The 16,109-nt window shown below is 43.3% G+C and overlaps 1 protein-coding gene across 1 annotated transcript in view; it reads right to left on the reverse strand.

Moving 5' to 3' along the window:
- The window catches only part of Mypn (myopalladin), an 83,166-nt gene that overhangs the window by 2,441 nt on the left and 64,616 nt on the right, over positions 1-16,109 (reverse strand). Inside the window, exons 13-19 of the mRNA XM_070020990.1 lie at positions 14,955-15,176; positions 12,477-12,626; positions 10,835-10,917; positions 9,533-9,659; positions 7,911-8,118; positions 5,907-6,072; positions 2,344-2,477 (exon numbers count right to left, since the gene is read on the reverse strand). Coding sequence (XP_069877091.1) covers positions 2,344-2,477; positions 5,907-6,072; positions 7,911-8,118; positions 9,533-9,659; positions 10,835-10,917; positions 12,477-12,626; positions 14,955-15,176 — 1,090 coding nt within the window. The remainder of the gene's footprint in view (positions 1-2,343; positions 2,478-5,906; positions 6,073-7,910; positions 8,119-9,532; positions 9,660-10,834; positions 10,918-12,476; positions 12,627-14,954; positions 15,177-16,109) is intronic.

Consider the following 16,109-nt stretch of genomic DNA (forward strand, 5'->3'; position numbering starts at 1 on the left):
GACTGACCAAAACAACAACAACAACAACAACAACAACAACAACAACACACACACACACACACACACACACACACACACACACACACACACAGAGCCCCAGTTCTATATATACTCTGTGATCCTAACTCATGAGAATACAATTCCTATAAGAAGGACAAGTGGGTGACTGGGGTGATTTCTCTTCTCTTGCATGGCATGGGATTTGTGTCTATTACAGAGAGCTGTTACCTCTTAGAAGATGAGGACAAGCTGGGTGCCTGTGACACATGCCCGAAATCCTAGCTGCTCAGGAGGCTGAGATCTGAGGATCATGGTTCAAAGCCAGCCCAGACAAGGAAGTCCATAGACTCTTATCTCCACTTAACCACTACAAAACCAGAAGTGGCACTGTGGCTCAAGTGGTAGAGCACAGGTCTTCAGCTGAAGAGCTCAGGGACAGCGCCCAGGGCCAGAGTTCAAGCCCCAGGACCGAAGGTGGGGATAGAAGGCTGCATGGGAACAACAAGATGGGTTCAACCCTCTGGGGAGTGGCTGCCACTCCTTCTAACTTTCCTAAGCAGCTATTTATCTACCTTCCTCCCACAAAAATCAGGTTGAAATGAGTCAGAACAAGAAAATGGTCTGAGTAGGCAGCTAGACCCTCAGCAATCAGCTGTGGTTAAGGGCTAAAGGGGAACCTCACAGTTTCCATCTTCACCAAGCCCAGTTCACAGGAAGAACCATGTAGCAGACGCCATCCTGAGGCTCCAACATGACCTGATTGAGACACCCACCCAACACTGCACTCCCATCTGTTCATTCAGAAATTCCCAAGCCATCTCCAGATTCAGTTTCTGGAGATCCTGATGTGGAGAAGGGGTAGGGGCTGTGTTATGTGGGTTCTGGGTACTAGAGAGCTGTGCCCCTAATTTAGCATTCTGATTTCTAGACTGACCCTTTCTTAATTTCATTGTCTTTAATCAGGATTTCAGAGTCTCAGTTCCTCCGAATGCATTGAGAAAATCAAATTTGAGAACCTGTAACACTAAGGAATCTCTTAGTTGGGCACTGTGGCACATACCTGTAATCTACTCAATAGGCTGAGGCACAGAAACCTTTTGAAGTTTAGAAATATGGCTCAAAGGAGTGTTACAAAGACCTGTTTCCTAGCTGTAGTCACTAACCTCTCTGAAGGAGTCTTGATTTCTTATTTATTTATTTATTTATTTATTTATTTATTTATTTATTTATTTATTTTTGCCAGTCCTGGGACCTGGACACTGTCCCTGAGTGGCTAGCACTCTACCACTTGAGCCATAGTACCACTACTGGCCTCTTCTGTTTATGTGGTACTGAGGAATTGAACCCAGGGCTTCATGCATGCTAGGCAAGCACTCTTCCACGAAGCCAAATTCTCAGCCCCACTTCATTATTTAAATGAAGCTAATGATAATTACTGTGATCTTATGGACCAGAGAGGATCCAAGAAGTAATCACATGCAACATTCAAATGTTACCTGATACTATTATTATCATCATATTGCAGCTCTATTAATAAGGAAGTCTGACTGGGGGATTGGAGCAATGCATGTTAATTGAATGAATAAACATATGAATGGGTTCTGGAAAAAATATTTGAGAAATTCCAGCAGGGGAGAGTTCCAGTGGACAACCAGTAGCCAGCCATCCTGCTTCCCGCACAGCTGGGATAGTAGATGAACACTACTGTACCTAGCCATTGGATAAGATGGAGCCTTGCAAACATTTTCCACAAATGTTCTCTCTGACGGGTTAGTTCAGGTTGCTGGGTTTGTTTTTATTAGTCGTGGGGCTTGAACTCAGGGCCTGAAGGCTACCCCAGAGCTTTTTCACTCAAAGCTAGTACTCTACAACGTTGAGCTACACCTCCACTTCTGGTTTTCTGGTGGCTAATTGGAGATAAGAGTCTCATGGACTTTCCTTCCCCGGGCTGGGTTTGAACTACGATCCTCAGATCTCATAGTCCTTAGTAGCTAGGATTACAGGTGTGAGCCACTAGGGCTCAGCTGCTGGTTATTTTTGAGATGGTGTTCAGCTTCTACTCAGATGATCCACCTGCGTGAGATTTCTCATCATAACAAGTGTGCCCCATTGGGATCCACTCTTGGTTGAAAAGGGTTCTGGTGAACTTTTTTGTCCCAGTTGGCTTTGAACCACAATCTCCCAATCTGAGCCTTCCCCCTCCTCCAGATCTGACTCTTTAGTACTAAAATATAGTGTAATCCATCTCATTTATTTATTACAAACATGCTACATTTACCCACTAGAAATAATTTTAAAGCTGTTTATCACACACAGATGTTCCACTAAGGAAATTACACTTACCATATATATCCAGCCTGGCAGTGCAGGACACGATGCCAGCGTCATTCTTGGCTGACAATGTATACCATCCAGCGTCTGATTTCTTGGCTGGCTGAATGAGGAGGCAGACATACCCTGTTGTGTCCTGGTGCATACTGGAGAAAGAAAGAATAGGCTATCTCTTACCTAGGAACAGAAGCATCTCTGGGGCTTAAGCTTTTTCTAACTAAAGGTAAGAAAGGCGAACTCAGTGGAAGGCAAACACAAGGTAAATGTGAAAGTAAAAAGATGTCACCAGGGCAGGGATGTAGATCCGAGATGAGTACTTGCCACACATGTGCAAAGACCTGGGTTAGATCCCCAACACAAAGAAAAGTGGGAGAGGGAAACACAGAGAGCTGGGATGGGGAGAGACAACCGGGAAGAAACACAGAAGGGAAGAAGGGAGGGAGGATAAAAGAAAGGAAGAAAGGAAGGAAGAAGCCAATGTGGTGGTACATGCCTGTAATCTCAGCAGTAGGGAGGTGGATGAGGGCACAAGGATTATAAACTTGAGGCAAGCCTGGAAACCATAGTGAGACTCTATCTAAAACAAACAAACAAACAACAACAAAACCAACAACAACCATAAAATCCCAAACCCCAAATCTATAAAACAAACACAAAAGGTTGAGGCTGAGGATGAAACTATTCAAGGTGGTAGAAGTGGAGGGGGGAATGGGCCTGGGGGTAAGAGTCGGGAACTGGAGGCAGAAAGAGGGGAGAGAAGAGGGGGAGGAGGAGAGAGAGGGCAATTCATTGTGGCTGGGGGTGAAGCTTATGAAGGACTGGAAAGAAGGCAGAAGGAAGCCCCTATGGACGTGAGAGAGGGCAGGTACTCTTCCTTTCAGGTGATGGGAATCTACTGATACATATTGTAAGCAGGAGGTAATAGTAAGAGTTTGCATTATTGGCTGGGAAGGTGGCTCAGGGGTAGAGGGCTTGCTTTGCATGCATGAGGCCCTGGGTTTGATTCCTCAGCACCACATAAGCAGAAAAAGCCCAAAGTGGCACTGTGGCTCAATTGGTAGAGCACTAGCCTTGAGCTGAAGAGCTGAGGGACAGTGCCCAGGCCCAGAGTTCAGGCCCCACAATTGACAAAAAAAAAAAAAGAGTTTGCATAATAATAATAATTATTATTATTTTGGTGCTGGTCCTGGGGCATGAACTTGGGGCCTGGGTGCTGTCTCTGAGCTTCTTTGGCTCAAGGCTAGTATTCTACCACTTTGAGTTACAGCTCTACTTCTGGCTTTCTGGTGGTTAATTGGAGATAAGAGATAAGGACTTTCCTGCCGGAGCTGATTTTGAACTTCTATCCTCAGATCCCAGCTTCCTAAGTAGACAAGATTATAGGCCTGAGCCACCAGGACCCTGGATTTCAGTTTGCATTCTTTTTTTTTTTTTTGGTGGGGGGGAGTCCTGGAGCCTGAACTCTGGGCCTGGGCACTGTCCCTCAGCTCTTCAGCTCAAGGCTAGCGCTCTACCACTTGAGCCACAGCACCACTTGGGGCTTTTTCTGTTTATGTGATGCTGAGGAATTGAACCCAGGGCCTCATGCATGTAAGGTAAGCTCTCTACCACTGAGCCACCTTCTGAGCTGCATCAGGTTGCATTCTTAAAGGGTCACTGTGACAGGGGTGAGAAGGTGGGCATCCCTTCACGGGCTGCCAGTCAGCCCCTGGCTCAGCTCTTAGACTCTCACGCCAAGCCAGCAGCACCAAGCCCCAGCAGTGAGCCCTGAGGAAGACCATGCTTTTCACATGTTGGACTTCTTTTTTTCCTCGATGACACTATATTTAAATTTTTATGATACCTTCTATCTAGTTTCATGTGTTACATTCATTTATACTGAAGGAAATTATTCAAGAAAATTCTCTACTTCTGTTTTTTCAAAAACTCCTGACATATATATTATTATCTGTATTAAAAATAAGATATATATAAAATGTGTATTATATATACATATATGTGAATATGTATGTATATAATATGTCGATATATATATATATATATATATATATATATATATATATAGTAGATGCCAAAATTCTACAGAACATGATTGTAACATCCTCTAGGACAAATTCAGTTCACTGGGAAGAAATAATTTTCAGCAACAATATTGGTGCAGAGCTATCTTTGTTTGCTTTCCCACTTGTGAAAAAATGACAAAGAAATAAGGTTAGTTAGGGAAAATCAAACAAGAGTCACCACTTTAGTAACACAAGATCCTTAAGCTAGCTTGCTTGTTTTCTTTCTTTCTTTCTTTCTTTCTTTCTTTCTTTCTTTCTTTCTTTCTTTCTTTCTTTCCTTCTTTCTTTCTTTCCTTCTTTCTTTCTCTTTCTTCCTTTCTCTTTCTTCCTTTCTTCCTTCTTTCTTTTTCTCTTTCTTTCCTTCTTTCTTTCTTTCTCTCTCCCTCTCCCTCTCCCCCCACCCCTCCCCTCTCTCTTTCTCTCTTCTTCTTTTTGTCTGGTCCTGAGGCTTGAACTCTGGGCTTGAGTGCTGTCCCTGAGCCTCTTTGTGCGTTCTGCCACTTGCACCACTTCCAGCTTTTTCCTCAGCAGTTTATTGGAGATAAGGGCCTCATGGGCTTTTCTGCCTGGGCTGGCTTCAAACTGTGATCCTCAGATCTCAGCTTCCTGAGTACTATGATTACAGGTGTGAGCCATCCAGTACCCGGCTACTAATGGTTGTTTTTAAAGAAAGCTTAAAGCTGGTGCCAGTTGTACATGTCTATAATCCTAGCTGAAACTGGAGGAGTGGTTCAAGTGGTAGAGTGCCAGCTGCGAGTGAAAAAGCTGATTGAGCATGCAAGACCCTGAGTTCATGCATATACAAGCACACAGACACAGACACAGACACAGACATAGACACAGACACACCATATCAATAAGATAGCTTCACTCTTTTTTTTTGTTGGTTGTGGAGCTTGAACTCTGGGCCTGGGCGCTGTCCCTCAGCTCTTCAGCTCAAGGTGAGCGCTCTACCACTTGAGCGACAGTATCACTTCTGGTTTTCTGGTGGTTTATTGGAAATAAGAGTCTCATGGACTTTCCTGCCCGGGATGGCTTTGAACTTCGATCCTCAGATCTCAGCCTCCTGAGTAGCTAGGATTATAGGTGTGAGCCATCAGCGCCTGGCTGATAGCTTCACTCTTGTTCCACCTATCACTAATGATTTTTTTTTTCCTTCTTCTTGTTGCTGTAAATAATCTTAGCTACTCGGGAGGCTGAGATCTGAAGACAGCTCAGGCAAACAAGTCTCTTATTGGAGTCTCTTATTGTCAATTAATCCAGCTAAAACTGGGACTAGAAGCCTTACACTCCTGATTCCTCCTGTCTCTGATTCCTGAGTGTTGAGAATACAGGCATGCTCCACACCACACCTTGAGGAATACATTCTTGATAGGCACAATAACATGAATGAAACTTAAGAGGCGTTATGCTAAATGAAAGGGTCAGCATCAAAAGGGCAGGACTTATTTGGGCTCCTGAACAAACTTCACCAACCACGGCTGTCCTTGTGGGGGGTGGCAGCTGCTGTACCTGACCCTCTCTCTGGTGAAAGGGATGGTCTCGTTGTCTTTCTTCCAGTAGAATACTGGTGGGGGCATGCCGATCACCCGGCACTCCAGCCGCACCGGGTGGCCCTCAGGAACGCCACTATTCTGCAGTTTCTCCAGGATCACAGGGGCTTTCTTCACTTCTTTGGCTGAATGAGAGAAAAGACTTTATTTGAAAAGCAACTGGCTTACTAGGTGGCTCATGCTTGAAACTCTAGCTACTTTGGAGGCTGATAGCTGACGGTCTTGGTTCGAAGCCAGCCCAGGTAGAAAAGTCTGTGAGACTCTTGTCTCTAGCGAAAGCTGAAACTGGAAGTATGGCTCAAGAATGCCACACACTGGGCTGGGAAGGTGGCTCAGCGGTAGAGCACTTGCCTTGCATGCCTGAGGCCCTGGGTTCGATTCCTCAGCACCACATAAGCAAAAAGAAAAAAGCCGGAAGTGGTGCTGTGGCTCAAGTGGTAGAGCGCTAGCCTTGAGCTGAAGAGCTGAGGGACAGCACCAGGCCCAGAGTTCAGGCCCCACGACTGGACCCCCCCCCAAAAAAAAAAAGATTGCCACACACTGATAGAATGCCAGTCTCGAGCAGAAAAAGCCAAATGTGAGAGCATGAAGCCCTGAGTATAAAGCCCAGTACACAGAGAGAGAGAGAGAAAGGGAGGAAGGGAGGGAGGGAGGAAGGGAGAGAGAGAAAGAGAAAGAAAGAAGGAAAGAAAGAAGGAAAGAAAGAAAGAATGAAAGAAAGAAAGAAAGAAAGAAAAGGAAGAAAGAAAGGAAGGAAGGAAGAAGAAGAACGAAAAAGAAAAGCAGGTGCCTTGGTTTCATGCCTCAACCTAGCTGTGTTCTGGAATTAATGGAGTAGGCTGGCATCTACTTCACTGCTTTCTGCCTCTTAATGAGGATCAGTGCCTTGAGAAAGTTCCATAAAAGGTTAAAAAAAGAAATGGGTCAGCTACTTATGCACATTCCAAATGAGACAGCTGTAGGGGCTGTGGGGTACACACATGGGATGCAACTGCTAGGAATGGCAAAATTAAAGGAGGTTTTTTTTTTAAATTGCTGGTCTGACTTATGAGAGACAATATACTCACTGTACTAAAATTAATCTTTCCTTTTTGTTTCTGGGAGGGTTTATTTCACAGAAGATAACATTAATATCCCTAAACAATTTTTTTTTATTTTGAAAATAAACTTCAAATCGACAGAACATACTACTTAAAAAATTCCCACAAAATCAAACTTCCTCAGGAAGCTTTTCTTTTGGACAAATGCTCCTCCATAGCGGCTCCATAGTGGCTCCACAGTCAAACTCAATGTTTTTGCAGCATTGCCTGAAAAAAGGTAAAAGCCTAGCAGGGTGCCAGTGGCTCACGCCTGTAATCCTAGCTACTCAGGAGGCTGAGATCTGAGGAATGCAGTCCAAAGCCAGACTGGGCAAGAACATCTGTGAGATTCTTTTTTTTTTTTTTTTTATTGTGAAAATACTGTACAGAGGGGTTACAATTACAAGGGCAAGATAGTGAGTACATTTCTTATCAAGCATTGTAGCCTCCTCCTTTGTTTACCCTTCCCATCCCTTCCCAGCCTTCCCTCGCCCCCCCCACCCAATCCTCCCCACCCCCCACCAAAGTTGTAAAGTTCATTTTCAACATGACAACTTGTACTTCTCATTGTTGCAACGGGTTCTTATCTCCAATTAGCCCCCAGAAAACCGGAAGTGGCTCAAGTGGTAGAGCGCTAGCCTTGAGCTGCAGGGCTCAGGGACTTGCCCAGGCCCAGAGTTCAAGCCCCCCAACAGACAAAAAGAAAAAGAAAAAAAAGAAAAAAGAAAAAAAGCCCTCAATCAACATGTCCTTATAGGAATCTTGCCTATTCTGACAAAGGACTGAGGCATTGTGTCACAGATCGTGTGTACTGTATTTGTGCAAAAACTTTTAAAGTAATTATACTTGGAGTGGGGGTGAGGGGTTCCAGCAGTAAAACTTACCTACGACAGAGAGCTCCAGACTAAAGGAATTCTGCCCAGTTTTGTTGGTAGCCAGGCAGGTATAGGTCCCTGCATCACGTTGGGTGAGTGGGTCAATGAGCAGAGAATGGACTCCTGTCTCCCTGACCAGCATCTTATGGGAGGCATCTGGTAGCACAGGTTGACCATTGAGCAGCCACGTGAGCTCCGGGGGCGGTAGGCCACTCACCTAATAAACAACAGGACAGCTGAAGCAAACAACAGCGTGATGACAAGCAGATTTATTTGGTGGCTGAATTCTTCATCCCTATTTGGCACCAAATATATAGTGTGAGAAGACCTAGCGTAGTGAGAAGCTGTCTGTGGGAACCCTTCCCTCTGTGGGAAGGGAGAGGGGTTGAATGAATTGGCTGCTTGAATTTAAACTCTTCGGTGTTTTGACCCCTTTTCAGATCATGATGAAACCATGTGGTTGTATTCTAAAGTTAAAAAGAAGGCAACTAAATAGCTAAAATAGGCCTGTAGCATCAATATAAGAGATGATATATGGCAAGCAAGAGTTATAATCCCCTAGGGATTATAAAATGAAGTCAGAATCTCTGGGAATGGAACCTAGGCATTGGTGGGCGTAAGCCTATAGAGGAGGAGATGCAGTCCACCTGACTGTTTAGGCAGCCAATAAGAGAACAAGAGCTACCTACAGAAGTGGACTCTATTAATGCTTACCCTCAAGCCTTACTCATTCACATCTAAGTTTTCTATACTGTTCAGCATCTTTGGGAGGGACAGCTCAATTCAGTTTCTGATCATATGGAGAAGACACTATAGTACATAAATATACCACTCAAATTGAGGCCTAACTATTGCTGGGAAATTAAAATGCAGAATTGCTAAAGGCATGGATGTGGGTTATACAAGGAACATATTTTGGTCACAACAGCTACCTCAGAGCCATCTTTTCAGGCCTTTTTGTCCCCCAAAAGACTACAGCTCACAATAATCACTTAAAGGTCACACTTGTGACCTTGTAGTTTTAAAGGTTTTCCAGGTACCCTATGGCAAATATCTGAGTCATATCACTTCTTTAGTTTGTCTTCTAAAAATGCAGGGCTAACTTGATGCAATACTAATGTATTATTTATTTATTTATTTATTTTTGGTCCTGGGGCTTGAACTCTGGGCCTAGGCACTGTCTCTGAGCTCTTCAGCTCAAGATGAACTCTCTACCACTTGAGCCACATTGCCACTTCTGGTGGTTAACTGGAGGTAAGAGTCTCATGGACTTTCCTGCCTGGCTTTGGGCTGGCTTTGAACCATGTTCCTCAGATCTCAGCCTTCTGAGTAGCTAGGATTATAGGTGTGAGCTGCCATCGCCCAGCCCAATGTAAATTTTTGTAAGATAAAATGGTTTAAAAAATTTATGAAATACTTTCATCCAGTATTAAATATTCCAGAGTCTATTGGGAGGAAAAAGGATTTCTCTTCCTCCTCTAGGACCTTGTCCTCTAAGGGGAAAAACACAATAACAACAACAACCACCACCACCACCCATAAGATAGATTCAAACAAAAATAAATGCCAACAATCAAACAAACTCAATCTCTTAACAAATCTGGCTGTAAGGCCCAGTGCTGTGAGTCTACCTTACAGTCCAGCCGACACAGGCACCCTTCATGAGCTACCATGTCCCCCGGAGCCTGCAGGAAATGTGGTCGGAAGAAACGTTCTTGTAGGGGTTCTTTGTCTCTTTCTTGTACGCGAGATCTTCCCCTGTTGTAAATATGTTTAAGCATCAAATAGAAAAACCAATTTTCAAACTTAGAATTATAGGTAATTAGCATGGCTGTAGGGAGAACAACTTTCAGTTATTTTTGGAGGGAGAAAGTCCTTGCGAGAACAAAAACTTTAATAATAATAACTGGCATGGGGCTCATGTAAAATAACAAATGGTAAGTATCTCATATACTGTAGGATTAGCTTGTGAGATCTGTAATCAAATAGGCCTTAGCTTCTTGCTCTCTGAAGTCATTTGGTTTAAGTGGCTCAGACATCCTTGCTCTGTGGGCTTGACCAGTTGTTCAAAAGTTATGTAAACAAACAAATAAATCAGCATTCAACTGAGCCTCCATTGACAGCCCAAAGAGAAGCCCTGTTTATTCTTCAGAACAAGGCAGCTGCAATCTCTGTGTCTTTAGGTAATAAATTATGGCAGACTGTTAGAGATCACCATGAGCTTAAACTGGATAAAACTAACAGCAACAGCTGCTTAAAAAAACAAACAAACAAAGAGGAAGGGGATGAGGAGACAGAGAAAGAGGAGGAGGAGAAAGGGGAGGAGGTATTGTTGCAATCGTAGTTAAACACAGTATCTGAAACATGGATCACTCTTTTTGTTCCTTTGGTAGGTCACATTTAATTCCTCCTTGTCAGCAACTATGGAATACTTTGCTAAGACTCTGTGGCACCATCAGACTTAAGGGGAAAGTCAGGCTCTTTTCTTCTCAGTGGGTAGAGAAATCAGAGAGGAAGCAAAGCAGTTGCTAAAGTGGTGACAACGAAAATATTCAGTCCAAAGACGTGTAATCATGACAGGTTTCTGTTTTGTTATAGAAAAATTGGTAATTTAATTCAAAGGTAACTGATTTCTATATTATAGGTTCTAGTGCTACCGATGCTTACAACTGGGAACCACTGAGATTGTGCCAAAGACCAGTACCTCTCCTACTTGAATGTACTGGTGAAGCTCCTGGGGGGATTTTGTGAAAACATACATTGTGGTTGAGGAGCTTAAGCATAGGTTGGGAATTTGCCTTTCTGACAAGCTCTTGCTGGATGCCGGCACCAATGTGGGGGCTGCTATACTGTGAAGGAATAATTTGCAGACCCAAGAACTTCATTCATTTTAGTAGAATGGCACATGGAAGGGCAAGCCCTCTGTTTTTTACCTGTGAGGCTGACCAGCAGGTGTTAGTCGGCTGCGAATGGGCAAACTCTGCACCATCAGGTGGCCAGAGCAGCTGATTCTTCCCTGAGAAACAGAAAACACACAAGATTATGAGAAGAAATCCACATTTTTTAAAATTGATATTTTTTCCATGTTATAGTATGATAACATTTTTTTTTCTGTTACAAGTTTTTCTTTGGGGAATGGAAATCATGTAACTTCTTAAATCCTTGCTACTATTCCAAGGAACAAGATTTTTTAAAAGAAAGAATTGTGATGACTTTCATTTTTTAAACCAAGAAAATAACAGAGAGCATATGTAAAAATAATTATTATAAAAAAATTTTTTGGTGCCAGTGCTAGGGCTTGAATTCAGGGCCTGGGCACTGTCCCCAAACTTTGTTGTTCAAGACTAATGTTCTACCACTGGAGCCACAACTCTACTTCTGGCTTTTTTTTTTTTTTGGTAGGTTAGTGGCAATAAGAGTTTCAGACTTTCTTTTTTGGGGGAGGGGGGTCGTGGAGCCTGAACTCTGGGCCTGGGCGCTGTCCCTCAGCTCTTCAGCTTAAGGCTAGCGCTTTACCACTTGAGCCACAGCGCCACTTCAGCTTTTTTTTTTCTTTTTGCTTATGTGGTGCTGAGGAATCGAACCCAGGGCCTCATGCGTGCAAGGCAAGCGCTCTACCACTGAGCCACCTTCACAGCCCAACTTTCAGACTTTCATAATCAGCATAGGCTGGCTTCAAACTGTGATCCTCAATTCTCAGTCTCCTGAGTAGCTAGGATTATAGGCCCAAGCACCTGGCAATTATTATAAATTCTTGAGAATGTAACATTGTCTGCAGACAGCAGGACCAAATACTTTCATACCTCCCTTTCATCAAACTGACACTTCAACAAGAAGGGTGGATGACAGTAGAAATTACAGTTCTACACTTCTTTCACTTCTTTAAGATAGGGTCTTGCTATATAGCCCAGTGTGGAACTCAATTTCCTCCTTCCTCAGCCTCCTGAATGCTGAGACTATAGGCATACACCACCATGCTCAGCTAGTTCTATACTTTCTACTTGAATGGTAGTTGAAGATATGTACTCTGCCTTATCTTTTATGGGAATCTTAGGACTTGGCCTTATTCAAAATGAAGATGATAGCTTCCCAGTATTTATCAAGAAATCACAACCAAGAGTTGCAGATTTAGCTCAGCAGAAGAGTGCTTGCCTGGCAAATGCAAGGCCCTGAGTTCAGTCCTCAGCTCTGAAAAATAAAAGTAAAAAAGAAAAGGGAAAAGAAAGGATATGATGAGTTCCAGGACCATTAGTAATTTAGCTAATATTTAAGGAACAAAACCAACAAATCACTCTTCTCTTTGGTAGAACAATCGCTCTTCGGGAGAGTCAAGGAATTGATAAACACAAGACTCATTAGCCCAACAGGTCCAGGAGAACCACACACAGCCTTTGCAAAGGCTGACGGGCTCAGTGACCTCTAGTGGCAAACTAGTCTTAAACTGTGATCTGTGTCTGAGTTATACACAATCACAATACTCATTCATTTTCTCAGCAACCCTCAAAGTCTCACTGATAATCCTATCAACTGCTTCTTCCTCAGACTGCTCCAGGGCAGGGGACCCTGTGTCTCCACCTGGGGGTTGGCTGCCATGATGGTGTAGTTGCCGTCATCATCGCTGGTGGTGGATTCGATGTGCAGAGAACATGTCCCATCTCCTTCTCGCTGCATTTTGCAGTGTTCATTTCTCTTAGAAATCTGCTTCCCATCTTTGAACCAGTAAACCTGAAAAGAAAGAGAATCCAGGAATGGATAATAGAGAAGTCTTGTTCCATACATCCTTGGAGCGTAAAGAAGTAGGGGATAGGTTGAGGTAAGGGCTAATTAGCATTGCTGTAAAACACTCATCCTTTTCAAAGCACTTGGAACAAAGTCATAAAATATATACTCAAAATGAAGGTATAATGTGTTCCTCTATCTATTATTAGGTAACACTTTTAAGTAAAAAATTCAGCCTGGTGCCAGTGGCTCACACAGAATCTTAGCAACACAGGAGGCTGAGATCTGAGGATCACAGTTCAAAGCCAGGCTAGGCAGTACAGTCCATGAGACTCTGTATCTCCAATTAACCACCAGCAAGCCAGAAATGGAGTGGTAGCTCAAGTGGTGACATACCAGCCTTGAGTACAAAAGCTAAGGGACAATGCCTACTCTTCCTGTTCAAGTTCCAGCACAAAAATAAAAATTCAATATAGCTAGGCACCAGTGGCTTATACCTGTAACCCTAGCTAGCCAGGAGGCTGAGATCTGAGGACTGGTTCAAAGTCAGTCCAGGTAAGAAAGTCTGTGAGAGTCGGATCTCCAATTAACTACCAAAAAAAGCTGAAAGTGGAGCTTTGGATCAAGTGGTACAGTGCTAGTCTTGAACAATATATCTCAAAGACAGTACCAAGGCGTTGAGTTCAAGGTCCAGAACTGGTGCACAAAAAATTCAATATAATTTAGGATTAAGATAAAACCTTTAATTATAGCATTTTTTTGGGTCCGGTCGTGGGGCCTGAACTCTGGGTCTGGGCGCTGTCCCTCAGCTCTTCAGCTCAAGGCTAGCGCTCTACCACTTGAGCCACAGCACCACTTCTGGCTTTTATTCTTTTTGCTTATGTGGTGCTGAGGAATTGAACCCAGAGCCTCAGGCATGCAAGGCAAGCGCTCTACCACTGAGCTACCTTCCCAACCCCTAATTATAGCATTTTTTTTTAAGTTGGTCATGAGGCTTGAACTCTGGGCGTGGGCACTATCCCTGAGCTTTTGCACTGAGGGCTAGCCCTCTACCACTTTGAGCCACAGCACCACTTCCGGTTAATTGAGTGGTTAATTGGAGATAATTGGTTAATTGGAGATAAGAGTCTCATGGACTTTCCTGCCTGGGCTGTCTTCAAACTGTGATACTCAGATCTCAGCCTCCCAAGTAGCTAAGATTACAGGCATGAGCCACTAGCACTTGGCAGCATTTTGTGTATGTGTGTTTCACTATTAGTTTAAATGCTACCTAAGGACCGGATATGTTTTCAGAGACAATTTAATGAAAACCAGGAGGCTGGATCATTTCCCATCATACTAGTTATATGCTGAAGCCTAATTCTTATTTCCTCGGGTAGCTTGCTTCGCTACAGAGAGAATGGTAGAACAGGGCTAGGTGGGCTTCATTTGCTAAACGTATCTACCATCTAGCCAGAATCTACCTACCTATATTTTTATGGTGAGTTTTGCATGTATCAAGGAAATCACTTAAAGCAGAGGATAAAGTATTGGTTATAGCCTCCCTCCTCTACTTTCCCTGTTGGGTAACCATATAGGATAACACCTTGTTCATGTGTTTGCAAAAGGAAGCTGGAGAGGTCCTCTTGCACAGCACGCCAGCTGCAAATCTCTCAGCTGACTGCTAGAAAATCTGGTGACTCATAAGATTTTTCAGCAGCCAGCGATAATGATGTGACATTTTCAGCATTTACCAATCTAAGAGTCATGCTACAAATATAGCTCACTCTGGGCAATAACGGGCACCCTGGGGATTGTTAGTAGAGACTAAATGAGATGAAAAGTATCCATTTGCTGAGCTTGATGGCTAAGACAATCAATAGCCCCAAATAAAGTATCGTGACTATGAAATCTATTATAAACTTTTATTAAAATTCAAATGGAAGGGTTGACTGCTTAGCATGAGCAAGGCCCTGGGCTAAACACCCTAGAACTCAAAACATCAAATTTCTAACGTAAGTCTGATTTTTATTTATTTTTTTTACCTTGACTACTTTAATGATTCTATTCTTGACACTTGATGTTCTCTTTTTTTATTCAAATTATCTCAGTGCTGTTGTTTTCTCTCTCTCTAGTTTTCTGGTATTGGTTTGCCTTCTCTCTGTGGATACTTCACTAGAGCATGATAGAAGTTTTTTGTTGTTGTTGTTTTTGTTTCCCATGAATGGTAACTGTACCCAGGGCCTTAGTACAGGCAAAGCAAATGCTCTACCACTGAGACTGAGTTACATCTCCAACCCAGATGAGACTTCCTTGAAGTTCTGTGCTGTTGTTTGCCTGACTATCATCCCTTACCTTTGGAACTGGAATCCCAACAATTTTGCAAGTGAAGGTGACTGGAGAGCTTTCTGTAACCCGGAAGTGCTTGAGTCTTTTATCAAAGATGGGAGCAATACACTTGCCCGTGGGGATCTCATCGTGCTGGATTTCATCATCTGACTCATCAACAGGTGTACGTTCCAGGCGAAACTCAATTTCATTCATCAGCCTCTGTTCAAAGCTTGAAATTTTGTACTCCTACCAACATGACAAATATGTTTTAAAATTTATTTCCATGGTGAGGAAAAACATGGCCATTAATGGAATTGAGGGGGCAATTTCTTTTAAAGATTCTTATGTTAGATTTACACCATGACATCTCAGTAAACCAGGCACATTCCATTTCTACTTGCTTGCCCTGAAACATTAGAAGTCTGAGCGTTTCTACTCGAATCCCAAACTGCCTTAGTGACTCTCTGCTTCCTCACCCTGAGCATGGAGTCCTAATAGAATTCTGTAGGGAAGGGAATAAAGATGCATATTATTTCTATAATTACTATAGTGTTCATTTACATATGCAGAACTGCCTGCCTAGAGGGTTATTGTGGTACAGCTGTTTTGCACTGCACTCAGATGCATGACTATATCTCCAACTTCATGTCTCTACTGGCCACTTCAATATGTACACTTGAGGAAAACCTCTTTCATTGTCTCTCCCAGCCAGACCCCAGTGGCTCACACCTATAATCCTAGCTACTCAGGAGGCTGAGATTTGAGAATCCAAGTTTGAAGCCAGCCTAGGAAGAAAAGTTTGTGAGATTCTTACCTCCAATTAACCACCAAGAAAGCTAAAGTAGAACTGTGGCTCAAGTGGTAGAGACCTAGCCTAGACAGAAAAAGCTGAGGGAGAAGACCTAGGCTCCGAGTTCAAGCCCCAGTACGGACACAAAAAGTAAAATAAAATCTCATTGTACCAGTTCTTTCTTTCCCTCTTATACTGGGGGTGCGGGTGGGGGTTGAACTCAGGACCTTGAACTTGCTAGGCAGGTGCTCTACCACCTGAGCTACTCTGTCAGCTTTCCTCTCTTTTTCTAGTAACATCAGTCTCCTCTACTGCCTTGTACTGCTCTGTTCTTGGGAATTCCATCAAATCTCACAGCTTCAGACATCTTTCTTGTGCTGAGAACTTCC

This window comes from Dipodomys merriami, unplaced genomic scaffold (assembly GCF_024711535.1).
Source record: "Dipodomys merriami isolate MVZ:Mamm:240054 unplaced genomic scaffold, mDipMer1.0.p SCAF_14, whole genome shotgun sequence".
NCBI lineage: Eukaryota > Metazoa > Chordata > Mammalia > Rodentia > Heteromyidae > Dipodomys > Dipodomys merriami.